Here is a 22,296-nt window from a genome sequence, read left to right as displayed (position 1 = left end):
TGTGACTTCATGATGATCAGATAGTTATAACACCGTGTTAAATCCAGTCAGCCGGAGAAAAAAAGCGGTTGGTTGGCCACTTTTCGACAATTTATATGAAAAAAAAAAATAATTTTTTTCTAATTTTAACTATTTTTTAATGCAGAATTTCGAAAAACTGAGAATAATTCCAGTGAATTCAAAAAAAATTTTTTAAGTTTAGCTGATTTTTTTGCTTATAGAAAACAACAATAGCTATAGTTTAAAAAAAAAAAAAAAGCAAATTGAATGATTTTCGCGGAGTTATAGGTACTTGTTGAAAAGCGGAACCGCATTTATTTTTTTTCATTAAAAAATTAATATTACGTGAAATATTGGTCGTATAGACATCGGGTTTGGATCATTTTGTTCCTTATTTAATTCTCTACATTTTATACGCAGCATGTCTCGACCACTTGAGTTTCTGTGATTTTTAACTTGAAGCTCAACGCTAAAACGCAATATTTTAAACAAAAAAAAGCAACACTTTCCACATACATACAAATGTTTAGAGTATTTTTCTGCGTATTTTGAAAGAAATAAAAATCCAAATTCGGACCATTTGTCAAAAAGTTGCCAACAAACAACTTCTTTTTCCAGGCCGACTGGACTATTTTGAAGCTATAAACTGAGTGGGAAACTGGCAAAATTTCGAATGTTCTGTCATGAGGATCAAAGCAATAGTTTATTTGTATTTCTGTGAAATTTATTAAAAATGGGCAACTTTTTTTTGTCTTACTCCGATTTTTAAAAACCTATTTTTTAACAGATTAATATTATAATATATAAGTTAGGCTGGCAATAGCCGAGTCGGCTCGGTGCCCACATTTCGAAAGAGTGGTACCCGAGTTCGATCCCGGCACGCACAAATATTTTTCAGTGATTATAAATAAAAAAAAAAAAAAGATATGTGCGCTACATTGCCAGGCCTCTGTACCAGCCGGGTTTTCTATGGTTTTCCCATATAGTTATGGAAGGTAAAAATATTATTATAGAAGTACCTTCCATACTATTTAAGGCCGTAATGCAAATGCAGGTACTGATTATAACGCGTAAGTCGGCCACAGTCGCAACGGATGTGTGTCGGGCATGAAAGAAAAAATCCTGACATGCAGGGGGGTGGGGGCGAGAAAAATGATTGAGAGTTCGTGGTTGAGAGATGCATAATTATATTGTGGAGAGAAAAAGTGGAGAGACAATAATTCCCCATCCTCCCTTGTAAAACTCACAGTGGTGTGTTACGTCCTGGGACGACACAAATGTGATCAACTGCTTGTTTGTACGGTCAGACAACTAAATGCCTTTACCCTGGGAGTGGCAGTCACACTTATTGACAGATCTCTTTGATTTAGAAACTTATTGACTAGTTAACACTAAGGGATGACCATCAGAACCGGTTGGAAAAAGGAAAAGAGGAGAAAATGAAATATTAAAGAAAGAAATTAAATATTTACTTACGATTTGAATAATATTGAATAGGTGTTTTATTTATAACTGGTACACTCAGGATGTTGTTACGGAATACTTCTCTACCGGGTTGTTACGATTGGAATTGGTCAGTGAGTAATTGCGTGAAGTTGAATTTTAGGTCGTCTTCGTTGCTGAAGGTGATGTCGCAATGAACTTGGTGTTGATTCGTCTAGAGGTTGGAGATGTTGAATCTGGAGAATGGAGGCGTTGAAACTGGAAGGTCCTCCGATGTTGAGTGTGCGAGACACTAAGTTGATTGTCAACTTCAATGCTGAAGTTGGTGAATGATGGAGTCTAATTCGATATTTACTCTGTTGTATTTAATTTTAATTTTCGAAATCGATGCTTGATTTCAGTAGAAATAAATAGATGTCGATTAGAAATTGAAATTTAGTTGATTGAAATCTTATTCAAGACAAAAGAGTTCCCGAAATTTTACTGTACTGCACTTTGTTGAGAGCTTCCTCTTAGTTTAAAAGCTCTTGACACGCTGGACTACTCTTATTTCGAAAGCTCCTGGCGCACTGGCCTACTCTTAGTTTAAAAGCTCCTGACGCACTGGCTCTGGCAGTCCGATGCTTGCTTTTTATAATACTGCTAAGGGATGGATTTTATTCTGGAATATTCCTCAGGTGACTCACTTTAGAATGGTGTGAGGTACCACTCATGTGAATCCTGTATTGTTCGTGGGGGATCTTGAATGGAATATTACCGTCCACATTCGCATAGTTACAGTCTTTATTCTTCTTTTTCCGGGAGTCCTGATTCCACTCGTACGAACACGGGGTGATATGTGGCACCCTTAACTCTTAGCGTGAAGCTCCCTACTTTGTTTTCTGTCATCCTGTTCTCGTTAGGCGCGCAAACGTTGTTTCGACCTGTGTTTATTTATTTTCCGGCGCTCCTTTTAATCGATTTCAACCCCTCTTCTTCTTTTACTTTCTTAAATCCTGATACTTGTATTGAAATTGGCTTGCAGTAGGAATATTTTGTATTACTCATTAAGTTGACCAAATTTTCCATTGTAGTACCTGTTCTTCTTTTATTTTCTTAAATCCTGATCCTTCTATTTCAATTGCCTTACAGTAGGAATATTTTGTATTACTCATTAAATTGACCAAAGTTTCCACTCGTAACATGGTGACACTCTAAGCTGACTGCAGTATCACTATGAAATTACTATCAAATTACTATGAATTTATGGTGAAACTGTTGTAAGATAGCTATGAAACGACTGTGATAAAATGATAAGACTACGGTGAACTTACTATCGAACCACTCTGAGATCACCATAAAACCACAGTCACCTAATGTCCCTATGTCATAGTGATTTCACCGTAAATTCATCATGATCTCACTGTCTTTTCACTACAATCTCACTAAAATGTTACTGTGATTTAACAGTGATTCCGAAACCGCGAGGGGGAGCAAAATACAACCATACAGGATTATATATAGTTCCATATACAATTATGTATAATTATATATGATCATATATAATTGTATATGACTATTTATGGAGCAATATACAGCCAAGCAAGATTATATATAGTTTAATATATAATTATATATAATCATCCATGATTATATATAGAATTGTATATGATGTCATATATAATCATATATAATTATATATAAGTATATATAATTATCAGTATATATTATTATTAAGTATATATAATTATATATGCTTATATATAATTAACATATATAAAAATTTTTTCTTCGAAAAAAAATTTTTTTTTTGGTAATCACGAAGTGTAAAATGACGTTTATAATTACGTTTAAATAATTCTGAAATACAAAATTTGTTATATCTCCTATGAGATGTTTTGGTCTGCTCTGCTACTACCTAATAGTAAAATCATTATCTATTTTATTATTTAAATAAGTGATATTATAATGAGATTCGGTAAAATAAATAAATTATGAATTATGACTATCCAAATCTACTAATTTTTATATTATATTTATGATAAATTTATATGATACATTATGTTGATCATAGAATCATTATCATCTAAGACAGCAGCACAGCATAGTCTAGTCTACAAATGCCTTTTTGGTCAACTTTTTTCAGCAATCTCCGAAAATTATGATTGAGGTTTCATTCGATTCGGAATGGCATCTAGAAAGTTTTCGAAAAACAATGAAGTTCCGCAAGCAAAAATTACAAAAGTTATTAACAATTAACTAAAAAAAAAAAAGGGGGGGTTTAGTTTTTTGCAAATATCTCATAAACTAATAAGGATTTTTTAAATTTGAAAAAAGATTCAAAAAGAGGAGTTGTAGGACTAATATTTATAATTTTTCCAGAGAGTTGAAAATACGCCCGAAAACAGGTACTCCGGCTTGCGTAAACCACGCCCCCTTCGGACCTTTAATGAATAAATATTATTTAAACTTATTAAATATGAAAATTAAAAATTGAAAATATTCAGGTGCCTACAGGACAGATCAATGAACAATAATCCGTGGTCAAAGAATTTTTATCGCGATTTTTCAATAAGTTATCCATTAATTAATTAACAATTGTTTGTAGCACGAACATTAACATTGCAAGTGCGATAATTGTTAAACTATTAATCTAAGAATTTTTTCCTTTCGTGGAGCTATTTTTCAAAGGTCTTAGAATAGATTCTCGTTGGAAAAATTAAAAAATTGTTAATTTTCATTTTGTTATTAACAATTTACTAAGGTGAAAAATTATAAAGCTTTATTAAACATTAAAAATTAAGTTCCTACTTTTTAGTTTGGTTTTATGTTAAAGCGTGTTTTTTTGAACGATTACTTATTTTTTAATTTTTTAATTTATAAATATTGTATTTTTTTTTCGTTTTCTTTAATGAGAAATGTCCAAATTGAGAAATTTCCGAATTTTCTTGTCCATAATTAGAGATGTTCATTTGTAAAGCTTTTCTATATTCAGAGTTGTTCATTTGTGTATATGTCAAATAACTTTGATGTCTTTTATTCGAATTGTCTGAATTTAGGTTTGTCATTATTTTTTAATTTCCTTTGTTTCTTCGGTTTATATTTCCATTTTTGAAAAATTTAAATTGCTTTGATGGACTATTTTCTAATTCTAAGCCTTTTCAATTTTAATTTTGTATAATGATATGATCTAATATTTTAGTAAATGTCTTTATATTTAGCTATAGTTATTTGATATTGTTTATTTTTAAGACTGTAATTATCAGGAGACTGATATTTCATTGATTTCCTTTTAATTGAAATATCAAATTTATTTGAAATATTTTATTTGTATATTTTTAAATATCCAAATTATTTCTTTGGTGATTTACAATAAAGGAATTTTTTATTTTTAATTATCTCTATAGTACTTTTTCTTTGGTTAAAGTTCTATAATTATGTTTGTCTGAGCTTACAATTCGTTTATTTTTTTTATTTTCCAAACATATTATTAATTGAAATTTTTAGTGAGAGATGTCCAAATTGAGAATTTTTTATTTTACTCTAATCATTGCCAACCGTTATAAATCAATGACGACGACTGTATAACCAACCCAGATAGCAAAATGACGTATTAAGTTATTCCGAATGAGCTCAGATTTCTGATTTGGACGTCAGAGTCTACGTCTAAAAGACGTCTTTAAGACCTTCTAAAGAGGTCGAATGCGCCGCTTATTGTAGACTTTAAGAACTCATCAAAACGAGCTCTTAAAGAGCTCTTTTTTCTGAACTCGCACAAATGAATGATTTTTTATCTCTATACGCTATTATAATGATAACAATAATAAGAACACAACAAAAATAATATTAATAATAATAATAAAAGTAAATTATGAAAAATAATTCAGAGTTTCATGAAGCACCGATGCTAATTTCGAATGTTTATTATTTTAGTTAGACCTAATATTGTCGGTTTAAAGAGAGAAAGTGAAAATCGCAATTGCCGTAACTAAGATTCGAACCCGAGTCGCGCGCGTGCTAGATCGATACCTAACCCCCTACGCTGTTCAAACGATATGTCGTTACACATCTCATTATTGTTATAAGCTAAGTTTATATAGTGATGAAATGTTGCGATCATTGTCTATATTATTTATTCTATTTGATACTGTGTATCGATAGAGAAAAAGTAACTTTTACGAATATTTATATACTAAAAAATATTCAAAAGTCTACCTGTAATATTTTTTTAAATAATCTATATAAATTTTGTTTACTTTTCACAATATAAAATCTAATAGATAAATTAATGAATATTAAAAATTCAACAATAATTAATAAGTATATAGTTATAAGATATCGTTAAATTCGAATAAAATGTTTAAAATTGATACATGCAAAGTACTCCTTAAATGTAGAAAGTTCACATAATTTTTTCAGATTAGAATCCAATTTTATTATTTTATCTAAATTAGTTTGATTACGAACCAGATTTTAACATTATTGCCTATTACTTCATAATATAATTTAAAATTTTTGAAAAATTTAACTAACCTGGATTAAGAGAAATGAGTTAACCTATGCCAAGTGTATATCGCTATATATTAATCTATTCAAATTGTTTTAAATCATTTAATTCGAATTATTTTGAATCATTTTCAATTTAATTTCTCAATCAGGAAAGTAATAAATGAAAAATGAATAAGATTTTGACAGCTTTATATTAAAAAGAAATTTGTGTTTTTGTTTATAATGTCTATAAGCTCATTATACGCAACTCAAAAAGAAGTCCAAAAAAGGGACTCAGTTAGATGTCAGAAAATTGACTCCAAACTTATGAGTTCATTAAGAGCTCTTAGTTCTGACCTCGTAAAAAAGAGCTCCTTAAGACGTCACATTAGGACTTCTATAAGAAGTTTTTTAAAAGACTTCATACTGAAATCTTCCTGACTTGGATGCTGACTGGGTTAATTTATATATAAATATTTTTTCTCGGGATTTTCAATTATAAATAAAAAAAACTCAATTTAAAACGTTCAATAATTTTTAACTACACTAATTTTCAGCTATAAACTTATTTAAATTGCAGTAATTAATACAAATCACAATGCGGATCACTGGTCTTGAACCTATTAGAGATTAGAATGTTGTTAAAATTGTACGGCTCCAGCTTGTTTAAGTTCTAGGTACCGCTTTAAAAATTTGGCGGTATAGTTAGACGTAAAAAAATTCAAACAAAAACAGTTTCACTGTAAAAAAATCGCGCCAAGTCCACGTTCATAAGATCATTAATAAAAAAAAATTTTTTTCTTTACAAAAAGATATAAAATAAAAAAATTAAAAAATCAAAGTAACCGATATGATTGTATATGATTTTTGGAAATTAAAAAAAATTTTGTTGTAAATTTAAAAATTAAAAAAAAATTTTGGAATGTATTTAGTGTGCGTGATTGCAAAATATTTTACTTTTAATGAAATTCGTAAAATCTATTTACTAGGACTTTAAAAAAATTTAAATACACTATGACGCACACCAAGTACGTTCCAAAATTTTTTTTTAATTTTTAAATTTACAATAAAATTTTTTTTAATTTTCGAAAATCAAATAAAATCATATCGGTTACTTGGATTTTTTAATTTTTTTATTTTATATCTTTTTGTAAAGAAAAAAATTTTTTTTTATTAATGATCTTATGAACGTGGACTTGGCGCGATTTTTTTACAGTGAAACTGTTTTTGTTCGGATTTTAGTATTTTTTGTAATTATAATAAAAATTTACAATTGGTACCAACTTAAATCTCGCGTTGGCTGCATTTTTTATAGCAAACTATCCTCTTGAAGCTACAGTTTATATAAAAATAATTGCAGCGCACCCTGGCGGGTGTAGATGCAAGCTGTGAAATGTATTTTTAACTGTAGTTTCTCATCTATTGGAGGATTACCATGCATTCTCGAATTACTTAGTCTGTGGCATGTCACTTTTACATCGAAAAAAGTCAGGATCAAAATTTTTGAGCTTGCTATAGTTTATGCTGATAAAATTTGATAATTTCAAGTAGATTAATTGTTATAATTAATTAACACCAGTAAAATAAAGTATGAATTACTGTTATAATATAAAAATTTAGGAACAAGAAGTACCGTAGAATTAAATAAAATTTGGCAACCTCGTAATACCGTTCTGGTTACAGTACACACACTCGATAGCCTGGCGCTCCGTTTACAACGGATTTGAACGGAACTTGGCGCCAGATTCTACCGAATCTGTGGATTATAGTTTGTCTTTGCAAAAAATATGTATTATTCAGAAAAGACTATTTCATTGGATGGTATAATTTTTTTACTTAAAATGATGATATACCGTTTTTTTTACTGATTGTTCGGTTTACGGTTTAGTGCCTTTTTCAAGAAAAAAATAGCATTTATCGGCTATTCTCGACATGTCAACTTTTAAGTTAACAAAAATATAATTGTTTTGATTTATAATTGAAAAAATTTACAGAAAGCAATTACTCTATAGCATTGATTAATTACAACATGCACATATTATTCATAATAAATATACGGATTTGGTATTACAACAATTCGAAAAGTCTGTTCAAGTACTGGTCCCATTTTTATAAGTGTTCAAGTACTGGGTACTTTACCTTATCATCATTTCAAGTAAAAAAAATTAGGAAAACAGTTGACCCTAAAGGCCATCCGTGCATGGCACGGATACTTCCCGCTACTTTCGTAATTAAGCGCTCAAAATTGCACTTATTACGTTTTTGAGCTCGAAGAGCTCAAAAATATAATTTTCGTGTAGTTTTGAGCTCTCCGAGGTCTAAAGTCTGATAGAAGTTTAATAAAACACTATTTTTTGAATTTTCAAACCGCAATAACTTTTGAATGAATGAACCGATTTTCACGCGGTTGGCGGCATTCGACGCAGTTTTTCAAATTCTATGATACATTTTTGAACACAAATTGATAAGACCGAAAGTTTCGGTGTAATTTTAAAAAAACACTTTTTTTCGGTTTCTTTCGTCAACGATAACTCACGAACGAATGAACCGATTTTGACCAGATTGGTGGTGATCGACGTGGTTTTTTGATGTTAAGAGCTGATTAATTTTTGGAATTGATCAGTTGAGCCGTTTGAAAGTTATTTAAAATAAACCACATTTGGAAACATTTTTTTTTATAGTTTTTTTAAGATTTCTCAAAATCTATCGGTCCAAATCGGTCCAACTTGTATTTAAAATCTAAGTTTAGTCGAACCCTTTTGAATAGCACCAACCGCGATCAAATCAGTAAAGCCGTTCAAAAGTTATGAGAGGTTTACATACATACATACACACATACACACACACACACACATCCATACTTACATACCCGACTAGAAATTGTAGTGAGGAATGCCGAAGAATTAGTAAGGGGCAAGTTTGGCTTGCCTAACTTAGGCAAGCCTAATTTGCGCCTTCTTAAATCCACGTTAGGCAAAACGAAGATTGGCATGCCAAATTTGCATGTAATTTGGGGCATCTATGGCAAGCCGAACTTCGGCGAACCTTTGGAATGCCTGACTAGCTGGAAGTAACGATAACCAAAGATTTGCCGAAGTTTGGCTTGCCATAAATGTCCCTAATTACCTTTAAGTTTGGTAAACCGAACTTCCGTAGACCTTTGGATTTTATAATTTCCTGCAAGTTAGGTATTCCAAACATTCGCCAAACTTCGTCTTACCATAGATGGCCCCAATTACTTTTAAGTTTGGCAAACCGAACTTCCGTAAACCTTTGGATTTTATAATTTTCTGTAAGTTAGGCATTCCAAACGTTTGACGAACTTCGGCGTTTCTTGCCAAAGTACTCTAAAACGGAGTGGGAGAAGATATTTGGCTTCAAGTCTTTCCAAGGTTAAGCCTTTTAGTTCTATTCATATAAAAGTGTGTATTTATGAGAGTATTTGTGTATTGTACATATAAACATGGTGTCTCATGTACCCGACTAGAAATTTCAGTGAGGCATATGCCGAAGAACCAATTCGGGGCAAGTTTGGCTTGCCTAACTTAGGCTTGCCTAGGTTGTACCTCATAAAAACCAAGGTAGGCAGAACGAAATGTTTGGCTTGCCATATTTGAACGTAACTAGGAAAGTTTCATGGATTCCTTAAGTCTGATATATCATGGGAACGCCGAACTGGTTTCAAGTAACGATAACCTGAGTTTTGCTAGTTTGGAGCGAACTTGGCTTTCCAAACTTAGGCTAGCCCAATTCGAATCTTATTTATTTTAAATTAGGCAAGCCGAACATTGGTTGTGCTTATAAGTATCTTGAAGTAAGAGGTCGCTCATCATCGGCGTAGCGTCGCGGTATGGTATAGGGCCCTCGTGCGTCGGGTACCGTGTTCGAGTCTCGCGTTCGACATGTACGATTTTTAATAATTAATAATTACTATTAAGGCGAGTGTGAAGTAAAGTTAAGTATTATGTGTGATTAGTGTATCTAACTCCTCCATCATCTCCTTCCCCCTTGACTTATCAAATCTACCAATCAAAAAAACCTCTTCACATTAAAAAACGCTCCAAAAAACAAAAAAAAATTACAGAAAAAATAAAATTAAATAATAAAAATAATATGAAATAAAAGCAACAAAGAATTTGTTTTTTTGTTTATTCATGAAATATTTAAAAAATTTAGTCCTAAATTTAATATTTATACTTAAAATAGTAAAAGAAGATAAAAAAATAAGCATTAGTTATTATTAATTTTCGCTTGATAATAAAAAAGCTAAAAATCAAGAAAGAATTAGATTTGGATTCTTCGTTGCGAATTTGGTTTCCAAACTGCAACCTAATCAGGAAGCCAAGTTAGGCTGAGCCTCGCAACTGCGTTACATCCCAAACTTCGGCCTGGTTTGGATGCCTCACTTACTGCAAGTTTGGAATTCGGCATGCCTTACTTGCGCCAAATCACTGCCTCACTGAAATTTCTAGTCGGGTACATACAGACATACAGACACCATCGCGGGAATAGTCAGGGAAGCTTCCTGGGACCTCAAAACGTCGAGATAAACGTCTAATGAAAACTCGATTTTCGAAAAACGGGGTAAAACAATAACTTCCCGATTTTTTGAAAATTTTCAATTTCTTAGCGGGAAGTTAAAAATTGTACCACCCAATGAAATAGTCTTTTCTAAATAACTTATATTTTTGCAAAGACATAAACTATAATTTTATATTAAATTTTAGCGTTTAACTACACCTCCAAATTTTAAAAGCGGTATCCAGAACTTGAACAAGCTGGGGCCGTATAATTTTAACAGCACTCTAATCTCTAATAGGTTTATGGACTAGTGATCAGCATTGTGATTTGTATTAATTACTGCAAATTAAATAAGTTTTATAGCTAAAAATCAGTGTAGTTAAAAATTATTAAACGTTTTGAATTGAGTCTTTTGATTTGTAATTGAAAGTTTGCTTTGTCATTCATAAAAAATGTAATTAAAAAAAAATTAAATACAAATATTTCTCATTTTTAAATGAACATATTAAATATTGATAGTATTATTTTTAAAATTAATCAATAATATGTTATAATTCTTTAGATATTTCAATAAAAGCGTTAAAAATTTTTGCTATTTGTGCCTATTGTCATATATTGTATTAGTTTAATTACTGCTCCCGGAGTATTCAGCTACTACGGCTCGTCAGAATTGATTGTTCAACTACTACTTTTCACAGTCTATCTTAGAAACGTTGTCAAAATATAAATGTACAATTATCTGCTTTATTTTGCGTTTCAATCAATTCGAAATTGTTTATATTTTCTTGAAAATCACTAATTTGAACTAATAATTACATCTTTATATGTTGAAAGAAGGGTCGAATACGTTTTATTTTGAAACCTGTTTAACTACTAGGTACTTTACCTTACTAACTAATTTCACTAATTGTTTAAAAATTAAACAATTTAAAAAATGAAACTGATGGAAAAAAAATTATAAATAATGATCGTGGGGTTGCGCACACTTACCTGCTACGCACAGTTACCCCGCTTGACTCTAAGTTTTTAAAAAAAAATGTTTAGACAAGCCCCATAAAAACTTACGTGTAGAAGCCTTTTTCAATATCTTTCATTGCGAAAAAATACTGGTAAGCATTAGAATTCTTAATAGGTGCGTACTGGATCTTGAACTGTTCCTTGACTTGATCCCACGTCTTAATGGTTGGTTGAAGTCGGCCTACAGTCGTGGAAGCTGATAAATTAGCGGAATAAGCTGCGATAGTGATGAACCCAAAGCCCCACCAGCAACAAGCCAGGATTTTTCCAGAAAAATTCTTAGGTGGAGGGCCACCTCCCGACGGCAATAAGCAACACAACGTGTACCAAAAGCTGTTTCTCAGAGTAAAGATACGCGTGTGATGTGTATTATACTTGTTATGCAGGTCGTTGCGGTAGCTGTAGGGTGACCATCGGTCGAATATGTAAATCAGCAGACTGGTCGAGACGAACGCCGCAAAGCTGCTGGACCAAACTTTCCAGCTCATTGATTTTCTGAAGACGAACAAACTCGTTGAATCCAATCGTCGCTTCGTTATCACCGAGTAACCAACGGGTTCGTAGTACGGCATCGTGAAATCAATTACGTATTCACGTACTGCTGTCACGGATAGGGCACCCAGTGCAACATCAGCTTCGCCTGTGATTAGTTCCTTAATCATGCCGTTCCATTCATTTTCGTTGTTCAGTGATCCATACTCGCCATCCGGAGATTTGTAGATTTCGTAGTTGAATTTTGTATACTTTTGCATTTCTTCCAGCAAGTCGATGCAGATGCCTTCCCATTTCTTCGTTTCCTTGTTGAACTCCATGAGTGGCGGGCTTTCTACTGTGACAATCCGGTAAGTTGGAACTTCGGTATAATGAACGATGGTTGTATTAGTTTTGCTCGTCAACTGAAAGTTAGATATTTGATTTTAGTTTTGATATTTTTTGAGTAAGTTTATTAGATTATAATTATGGGCGTATTATTTAAATAAATAGAGAAATTTAGTTCATCAAATATGATGCCTTTATTCAATTATGACTCGAAAGGAATATCTTTGCAAGGAGCGCTCTTGTAACCAACTGACTTAAACTCAACCGAAAAAGTGTAACGATCTTTCAGTCACCCACACACTTAATAATAATAATAATACTAATAATCTAATATATAAAATTCTCGTGTCACAGTTTTCGTTTCCGTACTCCTCCGAAACGGCTTGACCGATTTTGATGAAATTTTTTGTGCTTATCCGGTATCTATGAGAATCGGCCAACATCTATTTTTCATCCCCCTAAATGTTAGGGGTAGTCCACCCCTAAATTTTTTTTTTATTTTTTAGACAAAATTTTTAATTTCTATTTTTTTATGATACAACATACAAAAATACATACAATCCTCAATTTTCACCCTTCTACGATCAACCCTTATTTTTTAATAGCCATTTTAGTAATTTAATCATTTTTCCTCTCCGGTCGAAAACTGATCAATCGTCATTTAATTAGTTATCCCCGCCAGATGTCTACAGGTGTCACTTCTGACCCAGTAAACAGCACGGAGTAGGGATGAGAACGAAGCCGGTCTCCTTTCTTTCTCACTCCCTACACAGTTGTCGGCCATCATTATTGTTTATGCATCAAGTGTAGTAGTAACGTTGACAATTATTATTTTGCTATCTCAGTGTAACTCTCATATTAACTTTTAATCATTCCTATTTTATCAATAATAATTAAATTATCAATTTTGAGTGTATTTTGCACGATTAGTTAATCAAGTGATTTTATAACCTCAAAAGTACTCAACACGTGACACGAGCTTCCAATAACAACGGATTTTGTGTTGTAAGTATACTTTTTTATTTATATCGAAAATGTTGTTGATCTTATAAAAATGTAATTTTAATTTAATTTTATTAAAAAATGTAATTGAACAATTAAGATTTTCATAGTTTCCAAAAAATCAATCATTATGAATCTTTATTTTGAAATGTCAATGGAAATATTGGTTGTATGAAAAAATTATAAGAGACAATGTTTTCATAAAATTTAATTTTTACTTTTGTTTGAAAAATTTTTCCATAAAACTTATATTTTTGTTATAATTTCATAAATTAAAACTAATCATTTCAAAACTGCGGCAAAAATCCTGGCCCTAATTATACTTTTAACATTTTTCATCATTAAATAATTTCATTAATTCTATTTATGTATGTTCTGTACAGTGAGCAATGCCAAGAAAACGCAAAGGGGCTGATTTGAGCCGCAGCACAAGTAAAGCTCGAAACTTGCGAAATAGCAGATCCGAAAGAACAGAAGAACAAATCCAGCAACAAAATACTGATGCACGTGTCAGAATGGCGCAATTGCATCAAGAAGAGCCAGAAGATACACGAGCTGAACGCAATGAAGTCAGAAGATTAGAACAACGACAATCACGCCGTTTCACAGTCAATAGACGAAGAACAAATGACCAACAACGACAACAGGTACATCGAGCATTTATATCTGATTCATTCCTGCGTCTAGCATTCCAGTATGAGCCCGATATTGAATATTATGCTCATTCAAAAGTGGTAATTGGTGCTATGGACAAGGAATGTCCGCATTGTCATGCTCTGAAATTCAAAAATGAGCCAGCTGGGATGTGTTGCGCGTCAGGAAAAGTGCAACTACCTGAAATTGAAACACCACCTGAACCATTGAACGATAGTGGCATGTGAGAGTGGCATGCTCTCGAGTGGGTAAACCATCCAGTTTGTTTGTGTTAGCTAAAGATGGACTAACAAAAAATATTGTTCACGCTATAGCATTAAGAGATTGATATTGTTTAATAGTGTTACTGTCGTAATTGTTTAATTAATGATATATAATTTTAAGGAATAAATTATAATAACTTAAAAATAATGTTTGCCTTTTGTTATTTCTATATTCCCTCATCGTTCACAGCGCTCCATGCTTATTTCACGCATATATCACATTCTTACATACATACAATATACACATTCTGAAATACATACATACTTACAATAAGTAAGCTATTTTTTGTCTACACTAGAAATTACTAGGAAATTATTTATATGGCAAAACAACGTTTGCCGGGTCAGCTAGTAATAATAATAATAATAATTTTTTTAATTAATTCCGTGATTTTGAAAACTTGAAAAAATTTTTCAATGAAAGTATTTCGGCCCTTTTTCTTTAAATAATTTATAAGCCGTAAAAGTTAGCTTAAATCTATTAAATTTATTTTAAAGTTCACATGATTATTTTCAATTTAAGCTATTATTCGTCGACTTTTGAAACTTTTTTCAATTTATTTCGTAGTTGGGAAGATTAAAAAAAAATCAAGAATATATTCATTTTTAGCTTTTATCATCAAATGACTTTCATCTGTTACAAATCCTATTTTTTAGATAGATGTCTTTGAACATCTATTTGTTGTAGTCGGTCTCATATTATTATTTCCAAAAATATAATAAAAAATAAATTTTAGGACATTGTTGCCTTTTAATAACGTTTTTTCTTTTAATATTCAAAAAAGAAATTTACCAATCCATGTCTGGTGTGGCTGAATGGCGCTTTTTAAATATGTTTAGAGCTATTAGGAGAAAAAATTTTTTATGAAATTTTTGGGGTTTTCCGTTTTGCCCCCCCCCCCTCTTTTTTTTCTTTTGTAAGCTTTGCAGTTTACCTATATAAAATTCACAAATTTTCTCATAATAAATTTACATTTTTTCCACGTAAATTTAACAGTTTTTCCAGATGACACAATAAATTATTTACAATGTATAACTCACATTTCTAAAAATATAAATTCGACAATTTTTTTCTGTAATTTTAAACGCTTTTAAAAATTTTTAAGGAAAAATACTTTTTTCAAGTTTTCTAAAAAGAATTTCAAAAAGAAAATTCTCGTTTAAAAAAAAATCCTTACAATGATGTTGAAAATTAGAAATCTTCCCCTCCCCCTCCTATCCCCTATGATGATGAATACATCTACAAACACTTTTTCAGTTATCAGATTCAAGAAACTGTTAGGCAAGTCAGTATTGATGCTCAAGAAATTGCGAACTGGGCAAAAGAACATGGCTTGGAGCTCAACTTATCAAAAACTATGGCTATGATAATGGGTTCGAATGGTAAACTCCGGCAAATTGAAAATCTTGATGTACCGCCAATAGTAGTTAATGGTATTGTGATTCCATATGTCAAGTCAGCAAAATGTTTGGGAGTTCATCTAAATTGTAACCTGTCTTGGAACAACCACGTCTTACAGATAAGTAGGAAAATAAACTCAGCTCTTCACAGTCTAAAAATTCGGAAAAATATCTTTACGGTTGAAATCAGGAAACTACTGGTATCAGCGACCATCTTGCCTCTAATTGACTATTGTTCTGTAGTACTTATTGACTGTACTACGGAAAATAATCTGAAGTTACAGCGAGCAATCAATAGTTCAATTAGATTTATTTTCAATTTGAGAAAAGATGAGCATATTACTCCGTATCGTCGTGATCTGTGCTGGTTATCTGTCGGATTTCGCAGGTTGTATTATATGATCTGCTATTTCTATAAATTATTAGACATTGGTAAACCTGTGTACTTGCGAGATTTATTTACTGAGGAGACTGATGTGAGACGTTCGGAAAGGATAGCTGCAAAAAAACATACTTCCTTCAAAATACCTAATTTTAAAACTACTTATTTTGAAAAATTATTTCTTGTAACAGTAATTAGGATGTGGGAAGAGTTGCCAAGTGATGTTGTGAATGCAAGTAGTTTAGAGGTGTTTAAAAATAAAGCTTTTGACTATTTACTGAACTTGGACAATTAATATAGTGCAATTACACTTTTGGTGGCTATCTTTAAATAAGGATTATAATAATGAAACAGACTACTAGATTGTGAAGTGTGGTAAATTATCTTCCCGAAAATTAAAGTATTTATGAGTTGAATTTTAGTTTAGAATTAGTTTAAAACTATTTTGAAATTAAAAATAAGATTAAATTTATAAAATAAGTATGAAGTTGTTACATTGTGTACTTGCTCAAATAACTCTGTGATTATGTAAAAATGTATATTCTACTATTGTACTTAAAATTTTGCCATTTGGCATTTGCCTTGGCATAATAAAACCAAATCAATCAATCAATCAATCTATCGTAATGTAGAATTAGTATAGTTCTAATCTAAAATTTACAAATTTTCTAATGTTAAATTTTCTTTTTTTCCATGTAAATTCAACAGTTTTTCCATAAAATTTACATTTTCTATTATGTAAAAATTTACATTTCTAAAAATACATAATTTTTTCTTTTTATACACAAACAATATTCCACTCTCTTTGGCACTTAGCCACTTCGAATCCATAATGCTTTATTCTACTTCAACCCCTCTCTTCTAAAAAGTATATATATTTTCATAAAAACCGCCGCAAAAATAAGCGACATTCAATCTACGATTTGTATAGGTTTTTTCAAACAAAGTTCCTTTCATACACTCTTCAATATAACAAGTGAGAATTTTTCGTCGAGTGTATACACTTCCACACTTCGATTAACACCTACAAAAATGTGGCATTTACTTGCGTCGCACAACACTCGGATATTGAACTCTCAAAGAAGGAGTTTCAAAAAAGTATACTTATAAAGTCCTTGTAGTTTCTTTTAGAAGGCAATACTTTAATTAAAAAAACTCCGTCCAATGCCTTTGCGAAAGAGACTTTTACTTATACGCCAGTGTTTTTTTAATTAAATAAAATATTTTCATTCAGAAAATAGTCTTTTTAGAGTTTGTTATTCATTCAATGTGGGATTAAAATAAATTCGTAAACACGTTATTGAAAATAACTTATATACTCACCGGCGAACAAATATCGACATTCCAGAGACCCAAATCGTCAGAGAAAATAGAATTTCCGTCGTTGATAACCACCATATTGACACGAATATTAAATTCCGCGTAATGCTCACCGTTATTTTCACCCCAATGAAATCTAGTGAATGTCGGTTCAAGTTTATTTCTGGTTGCGTTGCGTAATTCACCAAGCAAATCAAAATTATGAGTTGGAGTATTATTCCCATTGTATTCTTCGCATGTTATGAATCGAGGTTTCGAAGAGGTTGGCCAGGATTTTTTTTCGATTGCTGATTTCATGGCTCCAACTCCGATACGGACGACGTCGTAGTAGAATGCCACTGTTAGCCAGACTGGAGGCAGTAAACTCTGGGCAGTCAGAGATCGAAGATGCATTTGGTTTGATCCTATACCTGTAAATTACAATATACAGATCTAGATCTATCAATAGCCTCTATTTGAAGAGATCTGGCCTATGATCAAGTGTGACCATGTCTGATCACTAGTTAGTGATCATTTCTGACCTTCGTGACCATTTCTGATCACTAGGTAGTGATCATTTCTGATCTACGTGGCCATGTCTGACCACTGGTCAGTGGTCAGGGTGTGATCATTTCTGACCTTCATGACCATTTCTGATCACTAGTTAATGATTAATTCTGGCCTATGTGGCTATGTATGATCAGTGGTTAAAGTGTGATCATTTCTGACCTTTGTGATCATTTCTGACCTACGTGACCATGTCTGATCACTGGTTAGTGATCAAGACGTGATCATCTCTCACTTCTGTGACCATATTTGATCAGACATGACCTTTTCTGATCAGTGGTAACTGGTTAGTTGTGATCATGTAGATCTAATTATGCACAGTAATAGTATATTACACTCCACGGGAAGTAAATAAAAAAGCCTCAGATCACATGTTTGTTGACCTCGGCTTCGCCTCGGCCAACAATTACATGTGATCTGAGACATTTCTTACTTTACTTTCCTAGGTGTGTAATATACTATTTCGTCATTGTGTAAAGTGTAAAAATTTTTGTGTTAAATATTACACTCTAATGGGTAGAATTTCACATTCTCATGTGTTGATTTAACACACTAGAATGTTGAATTAACACTTGTTTGTGTAAAAACAGTCAGTAACATAAACATTTGTGTTGAATTTGACGAAAATTTATTTACTGTGTGAATTCAAATATTCACTATTCAGCGGGACCTGAAAAAAATCATATTTGGTCGTGTCTGATCAGATGTGACCATCTCTGGTGAGTGATAAAATACAACCATGTCTGATCAATGATCAGATTTGAACATATACTCTCTAAACATGAATTAGTGAAAATTCACTGGAATAAGTGAATATTCACTTTTTCCAGTGAATTTTCACTAATTCATGTTTAGAGAGTATGTATAATAATATATTACTACGCTTGGTCACTGATCATGTGATCATTATCCATATCGATGGTTTTCTGACGCAACCTCGTATCTCAAAAATGACAATTTTAGAGATGAGGTGAAAAATAACATAAAAAATTAATATTCATATAAAAACAATATTTATCAATTGTATTTTTTAAAAATACTATCGTATTTATTATTAATCTGGTTAATATTTTTAACTTCCCGCTAAGAAAATCGAAGATTTTCAAAAATCGGGAAGTTATTGTTTTCACCCGTTTTACAAAAATCGATTTTTCATCGAATCTCGACGTTTTGAGGTCCTAGGAAGCTTCCCTGACCATTTCCGCGATGGTGTCTGTCTGTATGTATGTATGTATGGATGTGCGTGCGTGTGTGTGTGTGTGTGTGGATGTATGTAAACCTCTCATAATTTTTGAACAGCTTGACCGATTTGATCGCGGTTGGTGCCATTCAAAAGGGCTTGACCAAACTTAGATTTTGAATATACTTTTGAACGATTCGTACCCGTAGATTTTGAGAAATCGTAAAAAAACTATAAAAAAAAATTAGGAAAACGGTTGACCCTGAAGGCCATCTCTGCAACTTCCCGCTAATTCCATACTTAGGCGCTTAAAATTGCACCAATGACGTTTTTGAGCTCTTCGAGCTCACAAATACAATTTATGGGTTATTTTGAGCTCTCCGAGCTCAAAGAGATTGCTTTCCTATCCTTTAAAGCTCTTCGAGCTCAAAAGTCTGATAGAGATTTGATAAGACACTATTTTTTGAATTTTTAGACCACAATTACTTTTGAATAAATAAACCGATTTTTACGCGGTTAAAAGCATTCGACGCAGTTTTTCAAGCTTCACAAAGAATCTCAAATTTTGAATTGATCGCGCTAGTAATTTTGGAGTTATTCCGAAAAAACACTTTTTTCGGTTTTCTTTCGTTCACGATATCTCTCGAACGAATCAACCGATTTTGACCGAACTGGTGGCGATCGACGTAGTTTTTTGAGGTTAAGAGCTGATTAGTTTTTGGAATTGAACTATTAAGCCATTTAAAAGTTATTCCAAAAACACCACATTTGAAAAAAATTTTTTTTTCAGTTTTTTGAAGATTTCTCAAAATCTATTGATCTGAATCGGTCCAAATAGTTTTCAAAATCTAAGTTCAGTCAAGCTCTTTCGAATGGCACCAACCACGATGAAATCGGTCGAGCCGTTCAAAAGTTATAAGCGGTTCACATACTTTCACACACACACACACACACACATACATACAGACACCGTGACAACCTCCCGGGGATAGTCAGGGAAGCTTCCTGTGACCTTCAAACGTCGAGATCTGATGAAAACTCGATTTTTGCAAAACGGGGTGAAAACAATAACTTCCCGATTTTTGAAAATCTTCGATTTTCTTAGCGGGAAGTTAAAAATTTTTTCAAATGTGGTTTTTTTGGAATAACTTTTAAACGGCTTTACCGATCAATTCAAAAAACTAATCAGCTCTCAACATCAAAAAACCACGTCGATCGCCGCCAGTCCGGCCAAAATCGGTTGATTCGTTCGTGAGTTATCGTTGACGAAAGAAAACCGAAAAAAGTGTTTTTTTGGAATCACTCCGAAATTTTTCGTTATATCAATTTAAACTTGAAGATTCTTAATGTAACTTAAAAAACTGCGTCGAATGCCACCAACCGCGTGAAAATCGGTTCATTCATTCAAAAGTTATTGCTATTTGAAAATTCAAAAAAGTGTTTTATCAAACTTTTGAGCTCAAAAGCATACAAAAGCTATTTTTTGAGCTCGGAGAGCTCAAAGTAACACAAACTGTATTTATAAGCTCGAAGAGCTCAAAAACGTCATAAGTGCAATTTCAAGCGTTTAGGTATAGAACTGGCGGGAAGTTGCGGGGATAGCCTTCAGGGTCAACCGTTTTTCTAATTTTTTTTTCAGTAGCGCGTTTATAATTAATTATTAATTTCTCAGTTGAACCCTTTCATCTTTAAAAGTCGAGATACGTGGTTGCGTTAGAAAACCCTCGATATGTGATCTTGTCTGATCACTGATCACATGTGATTAGGCGTGCTCATGTTTGATCATACACGGAAAAAAGAAAAATTACATTATGTAATGTAACGTGGTGCTCTGTGATGAAAACTGGAAAAATTACAGTTTCAGATTGTAACTAAACTATGATTGTTCTACATCTGACGCCATAAATACTACTTCAGGTGTCCCTCAAGGATCTATTCTGGGCCCCATTCTTTTCCTCATTATGATTAACGGAGTGACGAAACGGCTGAAATTTTGTCAATATGGTCTCTTTGCTGACGATAAATCAGCATACTACCACTTCAATCTTTCTCAATTAAACGATACAGCGCACAAAATCAATACTGATGCTCAAGCAGTAGCTGATTGGGCAAGGGAAGTGGGTCTTGAACTCAACCTTGGGAAAACTAAAGTCATGATTCTAGGGAGCAGTAGGAAATTGAAGCTACTAAAGAATTGTGATCTTCCTCATATAATTGTAGATGGCAATGTTATCCCGTAAGTCAGCTCAACCAAACATTTGGGTGGTCATTTATCAGCAAATCTTTCCTGGGATCTTCATGTCTCACATATCTCTCGAAAAGTCTATTGTACTCTAAATAGCCTCAAATATAGGAAGAATATACTATCTACCTCAACCCGGAAATTGCTGGTTGCAGCAATGGTTATTCCAATCATCGACTACTGCTCTTTGGTCTTGATAGATACATCCAAAAGATTAGACTACAAGTTACAACGTCTGCTAAATAATGGCATAAGATTTATTTTCAATTTGAAACGTGATGAGCATATAACACCTCATAGACGCTCGTTACAATGGCTCACAGTCAAATCGAAGCGGTACTACTTCTTGGCTTGTTTTTTGTACAAACTTTTTAACTCTGGTGAACCTAGATTCCTCAGAAGCATGTTTGTCGAAGAGTCACCAGATATTAGACGTTCTGAGAGAGTGGCTGCCAAACAGAACAATATCACATTTAAAATTCCTAATTTCTCAACTACCGTCTACGAACATTTATTTCTGATTTCATCGATACGCCTCTGGAGAGAATTACCACCTGATGTCACCAATGCACTTAGCATAGATACTTTCAAGACAAAAGCCTACAAATTCTTCCATGACCTTGAGCTTAAGGAGAACTTGAGTCCCGGCTTCACCGATGATGATTCAAATCATTAATAATTGGAGTGCTATAAACTAGAAATTTAGATCTAAACCTAGTCTGATACCCACTTTAAAAACTTCTTGCCTTCTCTTCAGCTAAAACTGGAACTTTAAGAAATTTCTTGCTTACGTTTATTTCACCTTATATATTTCTGTTGATTGTAAAAAACTGATGATATTTCTTAAATCTTTTGATTGTTTTCACTATTTGTTAGCAAAATCTTAATATTGTTACAATATTTATTTAGAGACGTTTATACTCTTACATGTACTTTATATTCTTATATTTTTGTACTTTTGCCATTCGGCCATCGCCTTGGCATTCAAATTAAATAAATTATTACAGATTTTGTAAGAATTACATTGTAAAAATGTAGA

The 22,296-nt window shown here is 32.3% G+C and overlaps 1 protein-coding gene across 1 annotated transcript in view; it reads right to left on the bottom strand.

Moving 5' to 3' along the window:
- Window positions 1-22,296, bottom strand: part of LOC123262418 (ionotropic receptor 25a-like) — a 71,492-nt gene that overhangs the window by 4,342 nt on the left and 44,854 nt on the right. The window contains exons 3-4 of the mRNA XM_044724611.1: window positions 17,293-17,699; window positions 11,497-12,344 (exon numbers count right to left, since the gene is read on the bottom strand). Of these exons, the coding sequence (XP_044580546.1) occupies window positions 11,497-12,344; window positions 17,293-17,699 (1,255 nt within the window). The remainder of the gene's footprint in view (window positions 1-11,496; window positions 12,345-17,292; window positions 17,700-22,296) is intronic.

This window comes from Cotesia glomerata, linkage group LG4, assembly GCF_020080835.1.
Source record: "Cotesia glomerata isolate CgM1 linkage group LG4, MPM_Cglom_v2.3, whole genome shotgun sequence".
Lineage (NCBI taxonomy): Eukaryota > Metazoa > Arthropoda > Insecta > Hymenoptera > Braconidae > Cotesia > Cotesia glomerata.
This window is presented reverse-complemented; position numbering and strand designations above follow the sequence as displayed.